Genomic DNA, 17,135 nt, shown 5'->3' with positions numbered 1-17,135 from the left:
ATTTTTATATAGCAAATGAAGGAAAGCGCCCTTTTTTTGTAGATGGAAAACCAGTATTAACTGGAAATAAATACAAATTAGAAAATAATGCTGTTGTAGAAGTAAGTTTTTTTAAATATTTATATATTATATATAATTATGAAGTNATATACATTTATTGTATAGTAATTTTAGATATCTGTACAGTACAGGAAAATTCAAAAAACTTTACAACTTTGAAAGCATACAAAATTTTAAGATAGCCATGTTATCAACCTTACTTGACCAATCCACCATCTGATAAACATTTATTGAGCAAAATTCTGGACATCTGAACAGTAGTGGAATGATGTGCAATCTTGTTGAAAATGCATGCATCTGTGTGTCATTGTTATTTAATTGTAAAATGAAAAAATTTTCCAACAAATTCAGATAAATGTTACTGCTGATAAAACAAAGGTTCTGTATGTTATCTTTGCTAAGAGCACAAAACATGTTTACTTTTGCACTGTCATAAACATGTTCGACAGTTACTTATGGATTTTTTAAGCCCCAAATCCTGCAGTTACAAGTGTTTACTTTACCAATGTGATGAAATGTCGACTCATCACTGAAGATAACTCATCACTGTTGTCCAAGAATGTCTCCTCTTCGTCAGTCTCATGAAATATTTCTGTACTATGTGAGACAAATGTGATGTGTTTTGCTATAAATTAACACCCCAATTCTCTGAGTCTTTTGATTAAAATTCTATATTCTTTCAAATGTATAAAATGAACAAACTTCAATTAATAACAGCTAAATATCTTTCTGAAATGTCAGTTTCTTTTATATCTACAACTTTACCACCAGTCCTTAAAATTAACATAACTTGGTACCATTATGATAAATAAAGTATCTTCTACTGTTTTTTTTTAGGCTACTAAAATTTCTTTGTTTTAAAAAATGTTTTTGACTTCTCGAGCCATCATCAATTTAACATTTCAAAGCTTAGAGATTGTTATATTCCAAGAACAGCTTATTTAATGGAATTAAAGCCATATGGTCTGCTGAATTATTGAACTATAATAAGGCCAAGTTAATAATTAGATATGAAATAACTTGTCTAAGCCACCATTTTGTGATAATTATAATAAATTAATTTTAATTTACACTGTCTGGAAGAAAAGAATCAGTCTAGAGCAGGACTCAAACCTGAACTTCATTTACTATGTAGATGTGTTGCCAGTTATGTTACCTAAACCTGTATCAATCTTCACTTTCAGAATTGTTCATTTAGATATAACCATACAGGTTATATCTAATCCATACAGGTTTTACTCTTGACACTGACTGGGAATGACTTAAGCATCCATGGCACTCAGCCAGCTGTCATTTTTACCCAGGCATAATATAATGTGTATATAATTATATATACTTTTGATTAAAGCCATATTATCATCAGGGTATAAGGCTATAAGATAACAGCTTAATCAGCTTTTACCTAGAGGTAGGCACCTCTAGATAAAATATTTTGCATCTAATTATTAACTTAGCTTCATTGCAGCCTGATAATTTGACAGATTGTCTGGCTTTAATCAAAAACCAAGTTTGTGCAGTTGTTCATATGGAATTGAATAACAAGAACAGTTTTAAATATGTGCATGAAATAAACTAAATACAATATTTAAAGTCCTTTCAATCAACCTATAACTTATAAAAATCCTTTTTAAATCACACTGTATATTAAACATATTGGTATGTTTCTGAATCTAAGATATATTTACGGAGAACATTTCTGTTCAACAGTTTTTCTCCTTTCATTCTCTCAATGTGGCTTAATCATCGTAGAGCAGATTTCCCAATCTTTTTCAACATTCTCTTTCACTCCACATTACTTGAGCACTTGTTCATTTTTCACATAATCTCTCCCCATTATGCCACATACCCCTCTCATAAACTTCATTTCATATGCAGTAATATGACTCCTATGATTCTGCCATACCAAAGTTTCACCACCATACACACAGCCACCATAACATTACCATATACAGCCATTTGTCTCTCTTTGAACATCATTTTATACCTTGCAAATCCAAATCAAATACTTTCACAACCATACAATGTTCCATCATCATCTCACATTCGTATCTATTAGTGGTGTTCTTCAGAGCAGTTGTCCCCAACCCCCGGGCTGTGGACTGGTACCGGTCTATGGATCAAATGGTACTGGGCTGCCCAAGGAACATTAAATTACTGGTATTTCCATTTTATTTACTATGGTGTATTTCTCTCGGGTTTGTGCGACTTTAAATGGACGACGGAACAACGGAATAAACTGGACATAAGAAACACACTTCGGGTGTCATTGTCTCCTATTACACCCAGATGGAACGTCTTGTTGCAAAGAAACAAGCTCAGGATTCTCATTGATTTAGCGTTCTAGTGAGTTAAAATGTTAAATCACATTATATTCATTTTTTGGTGTAACTGTATTTTATTTTGAAGGCATGTTTAAATACAATTAAATTAAAATTTTAAATTAAATCAATCTAAAATATAAACAATCAATGTCCCCCCTCAGTGGGCCATGGTAAAATATCAAACGTTGACTGGTCCGCGGCGATAAAAAGGTTGGGGACCACTGCTTTAAAGCACATACTGGGGCATGGATGGCAATTAGCTTTCCCTTGCTTTGTTTCAACTGTCAGTATATAGCTGCCTTTCAACTTTGTATTTTAATTCTTATTTTTCGTCTTCTTTTCATTTAAATTCAGTTAGTTTAAGTTAGTATTAGTTGTAAGTTAGATTAGGAACTCTTACCTTGGTTTCTGGTTAGATTAAATTAGACTAGGGTTGTTAACATTAGTCATCTGGTTATGTTCTTCCTAGGTTATGTTAGGTTAGTTCAGTTAGTGAGTAAGTTATTGTTAAAAAAAAAATTTGGGGTCTTGCTAGCTTGTCTTCTGTCGGTCTGTTCATTTTATATAATTTGTTGTTGTGTTCTCACACAACAAACTATATACGTTTGTTTTCACACTGTCTGTCTAGCTGTTAATAGTATTGAGATTCGTGCTCAGATTCAGTTTTATGAGTATTAAGTAGATATAAGTCTTCCCACTAACAGTCACTTGGCACTAACTTCTACACTTAGCTATTCGTGGTGGCATTCAATTATTGGTGTTCGTTATACTCAGGTTTTCTTTTAGACTCTTCGGGGGACTACGACCTTGCAGCCTAAAAACTGCATGCCAACAACAAATGTAGAGTGTACGCCATTCAGAGGGATCCTACCTTTCTCTACTGTGTATCTCCTCTCACCCTTTCCCTCTTTTCCACTGGCTAAACACCTTATGTATGTATGTATGTATGTATGTATGTATGTATGTATGTATGTATACCTTGCAAATCTACTCATTGCACCCACCATATGTGCTCCAGCATTCACTCTTCTGATGATTTCACTGTCTATCGATACTTCCATTTGTATCTACCATGCTTCCCAAATATAAAAACTCATTCATCATGTAATCCATTTGTTTATCTTTGTGTTCAGTTACTTTAGTTTTACTTATATTCACTCACAGCATATACTCCTTGTATGCCTCTTCAAGTCTGCTAGAAAGTTTATTTCAATGTATCCAGTTATTCTCAGTGAATATTTCTAAATGTAGGCTGATTTGATGGTTTTATTTCATAGAGTGTTCTGTGTAAGGTGTTACACATCTTTAAATCAGAAAATATGTTTATAATAAAAAATTGATAAAATAAAAATGCCACAAAAATAAAGCCTTGGTAAGGCAGGGCCAACTTCAAAATATCAAGCAGAACCACCTGAATATTTTATATTTTTGAATTCTGTATTAAATAATAAACTTTTGAAAACTTTTTCAAAAAAAAGAAAAAAAAAGAAAAGAAAAAAGACTTTCTAAAGTTGCTATTAATAACTTTTAATAATAAATCAATACTTTTCCTACTGTTGTTGTTTAAAAAATATATATATGATTTAGTAATTACTGCATAAAATAGTATTTTTGGGCCAAATGTATCTATATATATATAATTGAGACGGGTTGATAATAATAATAAGTGCAGAGCCCAAACAGTTAGGAGTTGAAAGCTGAAATTTGGTACACAGAGTATGTCATGAGAATGCACACTAAGAAGGAATTTTTCGAAATTCTTCCCACGGGGGAGAGGGACAGGATTAAGGCTTCAAGAATGGAAGTGTAAGTAACAATGGAAGTATTAACAATGAAAGTGTTAAGTAACAATGGAAGTGTCAACAATGGAAGTGTTAAGAGAAAGCAATGTGCAAGATTTACAGTTGCACATGCGGTTTTTTTGCATTTTTGCGGGAAATCGAACATATTTTTAGACCCATGTAAAAATTCTCTAATTAGTCTGGAAACGGAGGACCTAATTCTTGCATTCTGTGAAAACAGATAAGATTGGCTATAATGTAATTATCTTAATCTTCGCTATCGTTACTTTTTGCCCGAGCAACGTGGGGCTTATCTGCTAGTTTTCTAATAATTCATTGGTTTGCACACTTCAGAAAAATTGTGGATAAAAAAAACAGGACAAACCTACAATGTCAAGCTTTTCATTCTGGCGTCTCACTCACTTATTCGTGCCTACTCGACTTGATTTATAGAACTGCTATATAAAGCACATGGAAAATTTGAACGATGATTTCTCTGTTAGCAAAGTCACGTTACCATGAATTAAAATTAACTCCTTTAATATATATTTCCAATTTTACATAAATCTAATAATATCTAGTAAAAAATATTATGGCTGTACAGTATAATGGAAGCATCAGATATTCAGAAATTTTGAAATAACTTAATAGTTCAAATGTAATTTATTCAATATTCTTTGTTGATATAAACATTGGAAACCTAAACAACAAAAAGCAGATCAATTTTGAACGGAAGTTACTTTTAAGTCAACACCTATATATTTATATAGGTACGAATTAATTAAAAGTAACTCCTATCCAATTTTGATATATATTAACGTAATAAACAAGAATGAAAGAAATTGAATAAAAGCAAGTAGACAATATTAAATTTTTGAGTTTGGATTTTGAATTAAATATGAATTACCAGAAATGGAAGCAGAAACAGCAGCAGCAGCATCTTGAGAACTGTCACTACTGAGAGCACCCGTGGAAGACATGATTAATACGATCTTATTCTTCGATACTTTCAATTCTCAAATACATTTAATGCGTCTTCACATGCTATTAACACGATTATCTATCTAAGATGTTACAAAACGTTAATTTAATGACTATAGATAAATAGACTTTTCAGTAATAAATTTAAAACGCACTTCTCCTACACAAATCAAATACAAACACTGTAGTTTACATTGTGACCGCTAAGGTGCGCTTCGCTCTCCAAATTTCCAAAAATTTTTCCGTAATTTATATTAAAATATAAAAATGTTTACATGAAATGTTTATTTATAGTAATTTAAAAGTAATAATTATTTTTTACTTGTTCTGTATTAAAAGAAAACCACAGGTGACTAAATTTTATCAGATATCCGAATTATAAATATGAATGCATAAACCATTATGAATATTTTTGACGTAATTCATTACGGGTTTTTTTAAATTATTTTTTTCTCTTTTTGTCTTGTAGTCACGCAGTAAAAAACTTCCGCCGTGACTTACTGCAAAACCGAAACATGTCGAACATCATGTGATGAGCGGCCCGCCGCGCCGGGTCTTTAAATAGCTACAGTTACACGACATGATGATTAGTGCATTAGAGAGGTTGCGGCCGAAGTTTTCATCTCTCAAACGTGAACAGCAAACGTCGAGCACCGCTTATAAGATTGCGGCGTTCGACGTTCGGCGTTCACGTTTGAGAGATGAAAACTTCGGCCGCAACCTCTCTATTATCTTTTATTACCGAAATTTTATAGAAAAACCGCACACCGCGCAAATATTTCATTAACAGATTTTAATTCTATCATGTTTTGTAAATTAGTTTGTACAATACAAGTCGACCCCCCTATAACNCATAATTTATGTGTAAGTTTATTATTGTATTATTTTCTTTAATGATATAGAATGTACTGTTCGTTTTAGGTTCAACAGTTTATTTACATGTACTATTACTTAAGCTTTCTCCTATTTTGACATATTAAAAAGTTGCATTTTTGTCTTAATGTAATAAAAATATTTTTATTCAACATTCACCATCAGTGCATTCTGAATGTCGACATTTGCTGGTGTAAGTGAGAAATAACGATATTTAGCAAATATTTCGGACAAACACGAAACAACTGTGTGAATGTTGACATTCACTGGATTTCGGTCATTCACAGTAACATATATATATATGTTACTGTGAATGACCGATATCTGGCAAATGTCAACATTCTCCAGTGAATGTCAGCATTCACGTAGTCACTTGGTGTATGTACAAAATATTTGCTAAGTATCATTATTTCTCACCTACACTGGCAAGTGTCGACAATCAGCATACACTGATTTAACCATCAGTGCATGCTAATTGTTGACATTTGCCAGTGCAGGTGAGAAATAATGTGTTGAATAAAAATATTTTTATTATGTTAAGACAAAAATGCAACTTTTTAATATGTCAAAATAGGAGAAAGCTTAAGTAACAGCACATGCAAATAAACTGTTGAACCTAAAACGAACAGTACATTCTAAATCATTAAAGAAAATAATTTATGTGTAAGTTTATTATTGTATTATCTGATTAACATTATACAATCTTATTTATTGCAACAACTTAAACTGTTATGGCACTTTGAATTGCACAAGAGTCCCTTGCTTTTACAACTGCATTTATTTATGGAACACTTCTTTTTTGCAATGACAGCCTTGTCATCTACTTTTTGAATTAGCTGCAGTTGCTTCTCTCAGCAATATTTCTCGAGAAGAAATCTCATCTATGGAAGGTAACTTTTCTTTACAAATTACAAACTGATTATGGGTATAAAGCTGCTTGAGGGTACCATTTTCGATTACTAATTATAAAAGTCAGATTCTTCTATTCTAACAACAACTGCCAACATAGATTGGGCATCTGTACGACCACGGTCAACATCAGAGACTTGGTATCACAAATTTGAGCAGGAGGAAATTTTCTTTTTGAAGTTCGTAGCATTTTCATTGCTTGCAGTAGATGATTCTCTCTCGCAGTCGCTCTTTTTATAGAAATAAACTAGTGTTATTCAGCCAGGGCTTGATATGAAGACGTGGTAGGTTGCAGCTCCTCTTCAATATTTTCCTTTGGAATATGGTTTTTGGTATGGTCATTGCTCAAATATTTCTTCGAAATTATTATTAACTTAGAGCTGTTCTTTGGTTACAATATTTGTGTGAAATCCGGAATTTTTGCCGACTATTTGTCGATTAATTGTCCTGTATTTGCTTAAAATCTAATTAAATTTTCCTTTAACTTAAAGTGAAACCTAACGAAAAAAAAAACACTTTTCGTTTACATTCGAAAAGTGTCAGGATGACAGTGAAAGGGTTGTTAAACCCTTTCACTGTCATCCTGACAGTGAAAGGGTTTAACAACCTTTTGCCTGATCGGGAGACCTACCCTTCCTGGTGGTTCACATTTGCAATTTGCTCACCAGGCAAAGATGACGATGCTGTCTCTTTTCGTTTAACGCCAAACAGGGTTTCATAAGGACTTTGGTGTATTTCTTCATGGGATCTTGTGTTCTTGGCAAATTGAACAAAGGGCAAACCATCTGACCATTTATTTGTGTCATTATCATTCATCCATGCAGTTAACATATGCTGTATATCCTGATTGGCCCTTTCAACTGAGCCTTCTGTTTGACTATGATGAAGCTTTCCATGAACTATCTTAACACCTTTCCACATTGCGCATAGTTTGGATATGACTCGATTACTGAATTCCCTACCATTATCTGAATGCAATGTAGTTGAGGCACCAAATGTTAAAAACATTTGAAGAAGGTGATATGCTACTTTTTCAGCTATCTTAGTTTTTAAAAATTGTAACTGGACAAACTTTGTTAAATGGTCCTGATATACCATTATGAACTTATATTCACCATCCTTGTGTGACTACAGGTCTATCAGATCAACTTGACGTCTTGAGTTTAACTCCAAACTGACCATTGGTTTAACAACAATACATTTTTTAGGTGCATTATGTTTCATTTGACATTGTTTACATAAATTTAAATACAACATTACAACTTCATATGTAACATTTTTGTATTTAACTTGCAGTTCTTTAAACATATGTGTTCTTCCTCCCTGGCCTATTCTGATGTGAGTTTCGGATAGTATACTGAACAATTCATTATTGGTAACATAACACTGTTTCTCCTGGTTTTAATGGCACAATTAACTTCTCTTCATCATTAATTTTTAAAATGTCAAAACTTTTTAATTAATCATCTGTAATCCAAAAGTGTACTGCACTTAATTTTAGCAGAAAATATTTTACAGTCCTTTTGTTGAGAAAAATAAAAACAGTTATCTTTTTGTTTACTCGCAATTAATGCATAAAATTTTCCAAAAAAAAAAAAAAAAACCACGGTTCATTGCAGTCCCATTCAATATAAATTAGGATATCGGATAAAAAAATAAAAATTAAGCATACGTTGCACGCACCAGCAAACCTTGCATATGACTGACAAACAGCAGAATGTTTGAAAGTATAACAAATAGATGCCACATTACCTCAATCGTAACAGAGGATTTGGCGAGAGATATCAAACGATTTGGCGTTTTTGTCACTTCTCTCTAGCTGTGTCTTCTCACCTTGTCGTTTCAACCTCTGCCAGAGCTTATCTGTAGTTGTCGACATATACCGGTGATGGTTCGAATGTATAATAATATAACCAAATATTCGGTCTTTCAATGACTTATTTGGTAGGTGTCAACATTCACTGGAGAATATTGACAATCTCTAATTTCGGTCTTTCACAGTAACATACACACATATATATATATAATAAACTTTCTGTCTGTTTGTCATTCCTTACATTAACAATATTCTTTGGATTGATAGATTATCTGGTTTTTTTGTTGTTTGATTGTTAAAAAGGTTACCACTGTTGCTTTTCATCTTTAGGCCTTTTACATTGTTTAAATAGTATTTATAACACATTTTCAGACAAGAACACTATTTTGCCTATCAGAATAACATTCAAATGCAATGATATAAAATATTATTGTTTTTCAAAGTAATATTGTTACGTAGGAAAGTTTAAGCTAGTCAGCATATTCTATTGTTTTGCATTGTAGTTATTACAATTTTATTTTGCACTTAAAGCACTTTTGTTTTTATTCTTAACTTTTTCAACATATTTTCTCTGTATATTATCTATATTCATCAAATCTTTATTTAATTTTATCTTCTACTAATTTTTTTAAGTTTGAATATGCCTAAACGATTCATCTGTATAGGCAGATTTTTATTTTGCATAGAGTATACAGTAATTATCACTTACTTGTATCGCTCATAATCATCAAAATAAAACTTTTTGTTGAAATTTAAATGTTATACAATAAGTACAACATATGGATTGTTAATAAAATGATTAAAAAAATATTACTTTTGAAATAGTAAGTTATACACAATAAATATTTATAAAAAATGTTACCTTTGATTTCTTTATTCTTTTTGGAGTTGATTTAGATGGCTGTTAAAAATAAAAAATTTAAAGTTTTTATTTATTTCACTAAGTAAACAAAATAAATAAAGGACTTACTTTCTTTTTTTCAGGAATTGTGACTTGAGGCATTTCTGAAAATATCTGTTCAGAGCAACCTGTGTTCATTATCGTTGATAATGTTGTTGTATTAAAACTAGAACCACCAATACCAATTAATGAACCTGAAGGTGGACGATTTCTGGAAGATTTGACAAGACTACTCTCAACAACTTCATCATCAAATTTTTTACGTTTAATTGATCTGGAAGAACTCCTCCTCTTTTGAAAAGAGTCAATTTTTGATGGAATATCAGCCATCATATCTTCCATTCCACATGTCAGAGAACTACTTGGTATGGGACAGCCTTTTGAGAGTGAAGAATGAACTTGTTTTAAAACAACAGAATTTGATGTATCATCTAGATTTAAAAAATAACAATAACAACAACATCATTGTTTCCTTAAGCATACAAAAAAATGTTTGAACCATAGATAAAAGATTTCTTATAATTAATCATAATAATAAAATTATTTAAATTAATATTTTTTAACAGAAATCTTTTATCTTAATGAATAAAACATCTTTACTTGTATAGATTTACAATTGATTTCAAATATACATTTATTGTATAGTAATTTTAGATATCTGTACAGTACAGGAAAATTCAAAAAACTTTACAACTTTGAAAGCATACAAAATTTTAAGATAGCCATGTTATCAACCTTACTTGACCAATCCACCATCTGATAAACATTTATTGAGCAAAATTCTGGACATCTGAACAGTAGTGGAATGATGTGCAATCTTGTTGAAAATGCATGCATCTGTGTGTCATTGTTATTTAATTGTAAAATGAAAAAATTTTCCAACAAATTCAGATAAATGTTACTGCTGATAAAACAAAGGTTCTGTATGTTATCTTTGCTAAGAGCACAAAACATGTTTACTTTTGCACTGTCATAAACATGTTCGACAGTTACTTATGGATTTTTTAAGCCCCAAATCCTGCAGTTACAAGTGTTTACTTTACCAATGTGATGAAATGTCGACTCATCACTGAAGATAATGTTGTCCAAGAATGTCTCCTCTTCGTCAGTCTCATGAAATATTTCTGTACTATGTGAGACAAATGTGATGTGTTTTGCTATAAATTAACACCCCAATTCTCTGAGTCTTTTGATTAAAATTCTATATTCTTTCAAATGTATAAAATGAACAAACTTCAATTAATAACAGCTAAATATCTTTCTGAAATGTCAGNCCAAAAAAAAAAAAATAACGAACCTTCCCTTAAACTTTCCAGCATTCGAATTCTCCTCATGCGTTCCGGCATTCCAAATCTCTTTCTTTCATAACATTCTTTTTTTGTTTAAAATTTAAACTTCAGCATTCTTAGAACAATAAATAAATTAACATATAAATATAAATATGACAAAATATATACTGTAGAGTAACATATGTATATATAACACAAATCAGACTTGGGGGAAGCAAGTGGGTCCGATATCACTATAATCTCCATCTCAAATTAGTACTGTAGTGTCTTACCCCTGTACATCATACTTTTCTTTTAACAACATAGTTGTACTAGTCATCTAGCTAACACTGTTTGGAAAAAAATTTTTGAATTGAAACAACATAACTTCTGGTTGTATCAAATGTTTATATATAGTTAATTGAGCCCTCTTGCCCCTAAGGTTTCCATATCTGATCTTGTCTTTCGTCTATCTAACTTTGTTCTCAACGTTAAGGAAAGACAGATGAATGGACAAAAAATTTATAGCTAATTGGATTGCAATTTGAAAAAATTGCAACCTAATTAAAGAACCATAAATGTAAAGAATTAGAATTAAGACTAAAGTGATTCCTCTGATTATACTGGATCAACATACCAAGATATAAACACAAGAGTTAAGAATAAATATAACTGATGTAAAGCAAAAGAATTTAATATATTCTGGTCACTGATTCATTCATTCTTAAAATGTATTTTTATATTGAAATTATTTTAGATAACAATGAATTTACATTGCAAAATTCTTTAGTATCAAATTCTTTTACTTATTAATCTATTAGTAATTAAATTTAAATTCCAAAAACTTTTTAAATGAAATACTCTTATTTTCCAAGTTTGGAATTTATAAAAAATCTAAAAATACAGTTAGTTTATTAACAACAAAATTTATTGAGAAAAAATAAACTTACATTAATTCATTATCATCTATCATATCTTCTGCATCAGAAAAATTAAGAACATGATCGCCTTTTGGAAGAGGCTGAACTGAAAGAATAAAAAAAATTATTTACTATTAAAAATGAGAAATTTTTCAAAAAAAATATTTCTTTACCTGTCTGATCTGGTAATAAATGATACTGCTTCATAAGATTCCAATGAGTGAATAAAGATTTAGCTGTTCGGGAAGGAAGAAATACATCTGGTTGTTGATTCATTAATTCTTGAAATGTTTCTATTGTTGGTTGACTTGTCTAATATAAAAATTTATTTTGTATTTCAAAATATATAAACATATACCTTATATAATTTACAAAATTTTCTTATTAAAACTCACTGATGGAATTGTACTAAGTAAATTTTCTTCTTCTTGACCAAAAAGTGTTTTTGCCTGAACTTGAGCAATTATATCAGGATGCAATTGTTTCATTGCATTAACTGCAACTCTAAAAGGAAAATATTTTTATTATAAAACTGATATAAATTTATTTATTTCAATAAAGATAAAGATACTCACTTTGATATCACAGGATCATAAAGCAAGGCATACCATCGTTCTTGAACTTCTTGAAGGGTAAATTTACATGAGAATTTAACACCCCGATATACAGATTCTAGATCATTTATCTATAATCATAAAATTTTTACAATAATTAGAACTAAATAGTTTTTCTTTCCAATATTAAATTTTGATAACATTTTACCTGTTGTACTGCAAAAATCAGGGCAAGATCATCTGCAGGTTTCCATCGGCCTAAATCTTTCGTGACTACTGACTGTGAATTCTGAAGTTGAATAATAATTTTAGTTTATAACAAAATTAATTATATATCAGAATATGTAAAAAATTTTAAGTTTTTAATAGAAAATTCAATTATAAATTATTTTCCTTCTTGCTTATTTTATATTCCTAATGATATTTAGAAAATTTGAAATTTAAAAATCTAAAATAAAGATATTCAAACTAATTTTGTATTCTTAGCTAATATATTCTAAAGCCTAAGTATTTTACACTTCTCAAAACTACTTATTAAACCTATCCCATGTTGAAATTTTTCTCCATTGTGTCTGGCTGCCATGTTGAATTTTTGTTGATGTTAAGCCTAATGAAAATTTTATGTTTTAAAAAAATAATCGTGGCTATTGTATTGTCTGAAATTATTTTTTGTTTTGCACAAACAAAACAGATATATTAATAAATGTAAAAACAAANGAAACAAGCTCAGGATTCTCATTGATTTAGCGTTCTAGTGAGTTAAAATGTTAAATCACATTATATTCATTTTTTGGTGTAACTGTATTTTATTTTGAAGGCATGTTTAAATACAATTAAATTAAAATTTTAAATTAAATCAATCTAAAATATAAACAATCAATGTCCCCCCTCAGTGGGCCATGGTAAAATATCAAACGTTGACTGGTCCGCGGCGATAAAAAGGTTGGGGACCACTGCTTTAAAGCACATACTGGGGCATGGATGGCAATTAGCTTTCCCTTGCTTTGTTTCAACTGTCAGTATATAGCTGCCTTTCAACTTTGTATTTTAATTCTTATTTTTCGTCTTCTTTTCATTTAAATTCAGTTAGTTTAAGTTAGTATTAGTTGTAAGTTAGATTAGGAACTCTTACCTTGGTTTCTGGTTAGATTAAATTAGACTAGGGTTGTTAACATTAGTCATCTGGTTATGTTCTTCCTAGGTTATGTTAGGTTAGTTCAGTTAGTGAGTAAGTTATTGTTAAAAAAAAAATTTGGGGTCTTGCTAGCTTGTCTTCTGTCGGTCTGTTCATTTTATATAATTTGTTGTTGTGTTCTCACACAACAAACTATATACGTTTGTTTTCACACTGTCTGTCTAGCTGTTAATAGTATTGAGATTCGTGCTCAGATTCAGTTTTATGAGTATTAAGTAGATATAAGTCTTCCCACTAACAGTCACTTGGCACTAACTTCTACACTTAGCTATTCGTGGTGGCATTCAATTATTGGTGTTCGTTATACTCAGGTTTTCTTTTAGACTCTTCGGGGGACTACGACCTTGCAGCCTAAAAACTGCATGCCAACAACAAATGTAGAGTGTACGCCATTCAGAGGGATCCTACCTTTCTCTACTGTGTATCTCCTCTCACCCTTTCCCTCTTTTCCACTGGCTAAACACCTTATGTATGTATGTATGTATGTATGTATGTATGTATGTATGTATGTATACCTTGCAAATCTACTCATTGCACCCACCATATGTGCTCCAGCATTCACTCTTCTGATGATTTCACTGTCTATCGATACTTCCATTTGTATCTACCATGCTTCCCAAATATAAAAACTCATTCATCATGTAATCCATTTGTTTATCTTTGTGTTCAGTTACTTTAGTTTTACTTATATTCACTCACAGCATATACTCCTTGTATGCCTCTTCAAGTCTGCTAGAAAGTTTATTTCAATGTATCCAGTTATTCTCAGTGAATATTTCTAAATGTAGGCTGATTTGATGGTTTTATTTCATAGAGTGTTCTGTGTAAGGTGTTACACATCTTTAAATCAGAAAATATGTTTATAATAAAAAATTGATAAAATAAAAATGCCACAAAAATAAAGCCTTGGTAAGGCAGGGCCAACTTCAAAATATCAAGCAGAACCACCTGATTATTTTATATTTTTGAATTCTGTATTAAATAATAAACTTTTGAAAACTTTTTCAAAAAAAAGAAAAAAAAAGAAAAGAAAAAAGACTTTCTAAAGTTGCTATTAATAACTTTTAATAATAAATCAATACTTTTCCTACTGTTGTTGTTTAAAAAATATATATATGATTTAGTAATTACTGCATAAAATAGTATTTTTGGGCCAAATGTATCTATATATATATAATTGAGACGGGTTGATAATAATAATAAGTGCAGAGCCCAAACAGTTAGGAGTTGAAAGCTGAAATTTGGTACACAGAGTATGTCATGAGAATGCACACTAAGAAGGAATTTTTCGAAATTCTTCCCACGGGGGAGAGGGACAGGATTAAGGCTTCAAGAATGGAAGTGTAAGTAACAATGGAAGTATTAACAATGAAAGTGTTAAGTAACAATGGAAGTGTCAACAATGGAAGTGTTAAGAGAAAGCAATGTGCAAGATTTACAGTTGCACATGCGGTTTTTTTGCATTTTTGCGGGAAATCGAACATATTTTTAGACCCATGTAAAAATTCTCTAATTAGTCTGGAAACGGAGGACCTAATTCTTGCATTCTGTGAAAACAGATAAGATTGGCTATAATGTAATTATCTTAATCTTCGCTATCGTTACTTTTTGCCCGAGCAACGTGGGGCTTATCTGCTAGTTTTCTAATAATTCATTGGTTTGCACACTTCAGAAAAATTGTGGATAAAAAAAACAGGACAAACCTACAATGTCAAGCTTTTCATTCTGGCGTCTCACTCACTTATTCGTGCCTACTCGACTTGATTTATAGAACTGCTATATAAAGCACATGGAAAATTTGAACGATGATTTCTCTGTTAGCAAAGTCACGTTACCATGAATTAAAATTAACTCCTTTAATATATATTTCCAATTTTACATAAATCTAATAATATCTAGTAAAAAATATTATGGCTGTACAGTATAATGGAAGCATCAGATATTCAGAAATTTTGAAATAACTTAATAGTTCAAATGTAATTTATTCAATATTCTTTGTTGATATAAACATTGGAAACCTAAACAACAAAAAGCAGATCAATTTTGAACGGAAGTTACTTTTAAGTCAACACCTATATATTTATATAGGTACGAATTAATTAAAAGTAACTCCTATCCAATTTTGATATATATTAACGTAATAAACAAGAATGAAAGAAATTGAATAAAAGCAAGTAGACAATATTAAATTTTTGAGTTTGGATTTTGAATTAAATATGAATTACCAGAAATGGAAGCAGAAACAGCAGCAGCAGCATCTTGAGAACTGTCACTACTGAGAGCACCCGTGGAAGACATGATTAATACGATCTTATTCTTCGATACTTTCAATTCTCAAATACATTTAATGCGTCTTCACATGCTATTAACACGATTATCTATCTAAGATGTTACAAAACGTTAATTTAATGACTATAGATAAATAGACTTTTCAGTAATAAATTTAAAACGCACTTCTCCTACACAAATCAAATACAAACACTGTAGTTTACATTGTGACCGCTAAGGTGCGCTTCGCTCTCCAAATTTCCAAAAATTTTTCCGTAATTTATATTAAAATATAAAAATGTTTACATGAAATGTTTATTTATAGTAATTTAAAAGTAATAATTATTTTTTACTTGTTCTGTATTAAAAGAAAACCACAGGTGACTAAATTTTATCAGATATCCGAATTATAAATATGAATGCATAAACCATTATGAATATTTTTGACGTAATTCATTACGGGTTTTTTTAAATTATTTTTTTCTCTTTTTGTCTTGTAGTCACGCAGTAAAAAACTTCCGCCGTGACTTACTGCAAAACCGAAACATGTCGAACATCATGTGATGAGCGGCCCGCCGCGCCGGGTCTTTAAATAGCTACAGTTACACGACATGATGATTAGTGCATTAGAGAGGTTGCGGCCGAAGTTTTCATCTCTCAAACGTGAACAGCAAACGTCGAGCACCGCTTATAAGATTGCGGCGTTCGACGTTCGGCGTTCACGTTTGAGAGATGAAAACTTCGGCCGCAACCTCTCTATTATCTTTTATTACCGAAATTTTATAGAAAAACCGCACACCGCGCAAATATTTCATTAACAGATTTTAATTCTATCATGTTTTGTAAATTAGTTTGTACAATACAAGTCGACCCCCCTATAACACGGTTGATAATTCCGTTTTATTTGAATTCCGTGTTGTACGAGTTACTTAGATTTTACAAATACGTGAGCCGTTCACAGCCCGGCACACGTATTTGTAAAATCTAAGTGACTCGTACAACATGGAATTCATATAAAACGGAAAGGGAGAGGGGAGGGGCGCCAGTTATGTTCGCTACGCCAGTGCCAAATGGTCTCCATGACAGACAAGATTTATAGATATTTTAAGGTAGGTACTACATTCTATTATTATTTGTATTATATTCTTATTACGAGTAAATTCTATATAAAGTGGTACCTCAGGATACGAAATTGATCCGTTCCGAAACTGAGATCGTATCATGAAAATATCGTAAGGTGAATCATTTTTCCCCATACGATTACATGTAAAACCAAATAATTCGTTCC

At 31.1% G+C, this 17,135-nt stretch overlaps 1 protein-coding gene across 1 annotated transcript in view; it reads right to left on the bottom strand.

Moving 5' to 3' along the window:
• LOC111626566 (microspherule protein 1-like) overlaps nucleotides 1–15,877 on the bottom strand; it is a 29,226-nt gene extending 13,349 nt beyond the window's left edge. Inside the window, exons 1-6 of the mRNA XM_023369980.1 lie at nucleotides 15,805–15,877; nucleotides 12,593–12,687; nucleotides 12,406–12,515; nucleotides 12,226–12,334; nucleotides 12,004–12,142; nucleotides 11,861–11,936 (exon numbers count right to left, since the gene is read on the bottom strand). Of these exons, the coding sequence (XP_023225748.1) occupies nucleotides 11,861–11,936; nucleotides 12,004–12,142; nucleotides 12,226–12,334; nucleotides 12,406–12,515; nucleotides 12,593–12,687; nucleotides 15,805–15,877 (602 nt within the window). The remainder of the gene's footprint in view (nucleotides 1–11,860; nucleotides 11,937–12,003; nucleotides 12,143–12,225; nucleotides 12,335–12,405; nucleotides 12,516–12,592; nucleotides 12,688–15,804) is intronic.
• Between the last annotated feature and the right edge of the window lie 1,258 nt (nucleotides 15,878–17,135).

The sequence above is a fragment of the Centruroides sculpturatus genome, unplaced genomic scaffold (genome assembly GCF_000671375.1).
Source record: "Centruroides sculpturatus isolate CEXI.00-Female unplaced genomic scaffold, Cexi_2.0 scaffold413, whole genome shotgun sequence".
Classification (NCBI taxonomy): domain Eukaryota; kingdom Metazoa; phylum Arthropoda; class Arachnida; order Scorpiones; family Buthidae; genus Centruroides; species Centruroides sculpturatus.
This window is presented reverse-complemented; position numbering and strand designations above follow the sequence as displayed.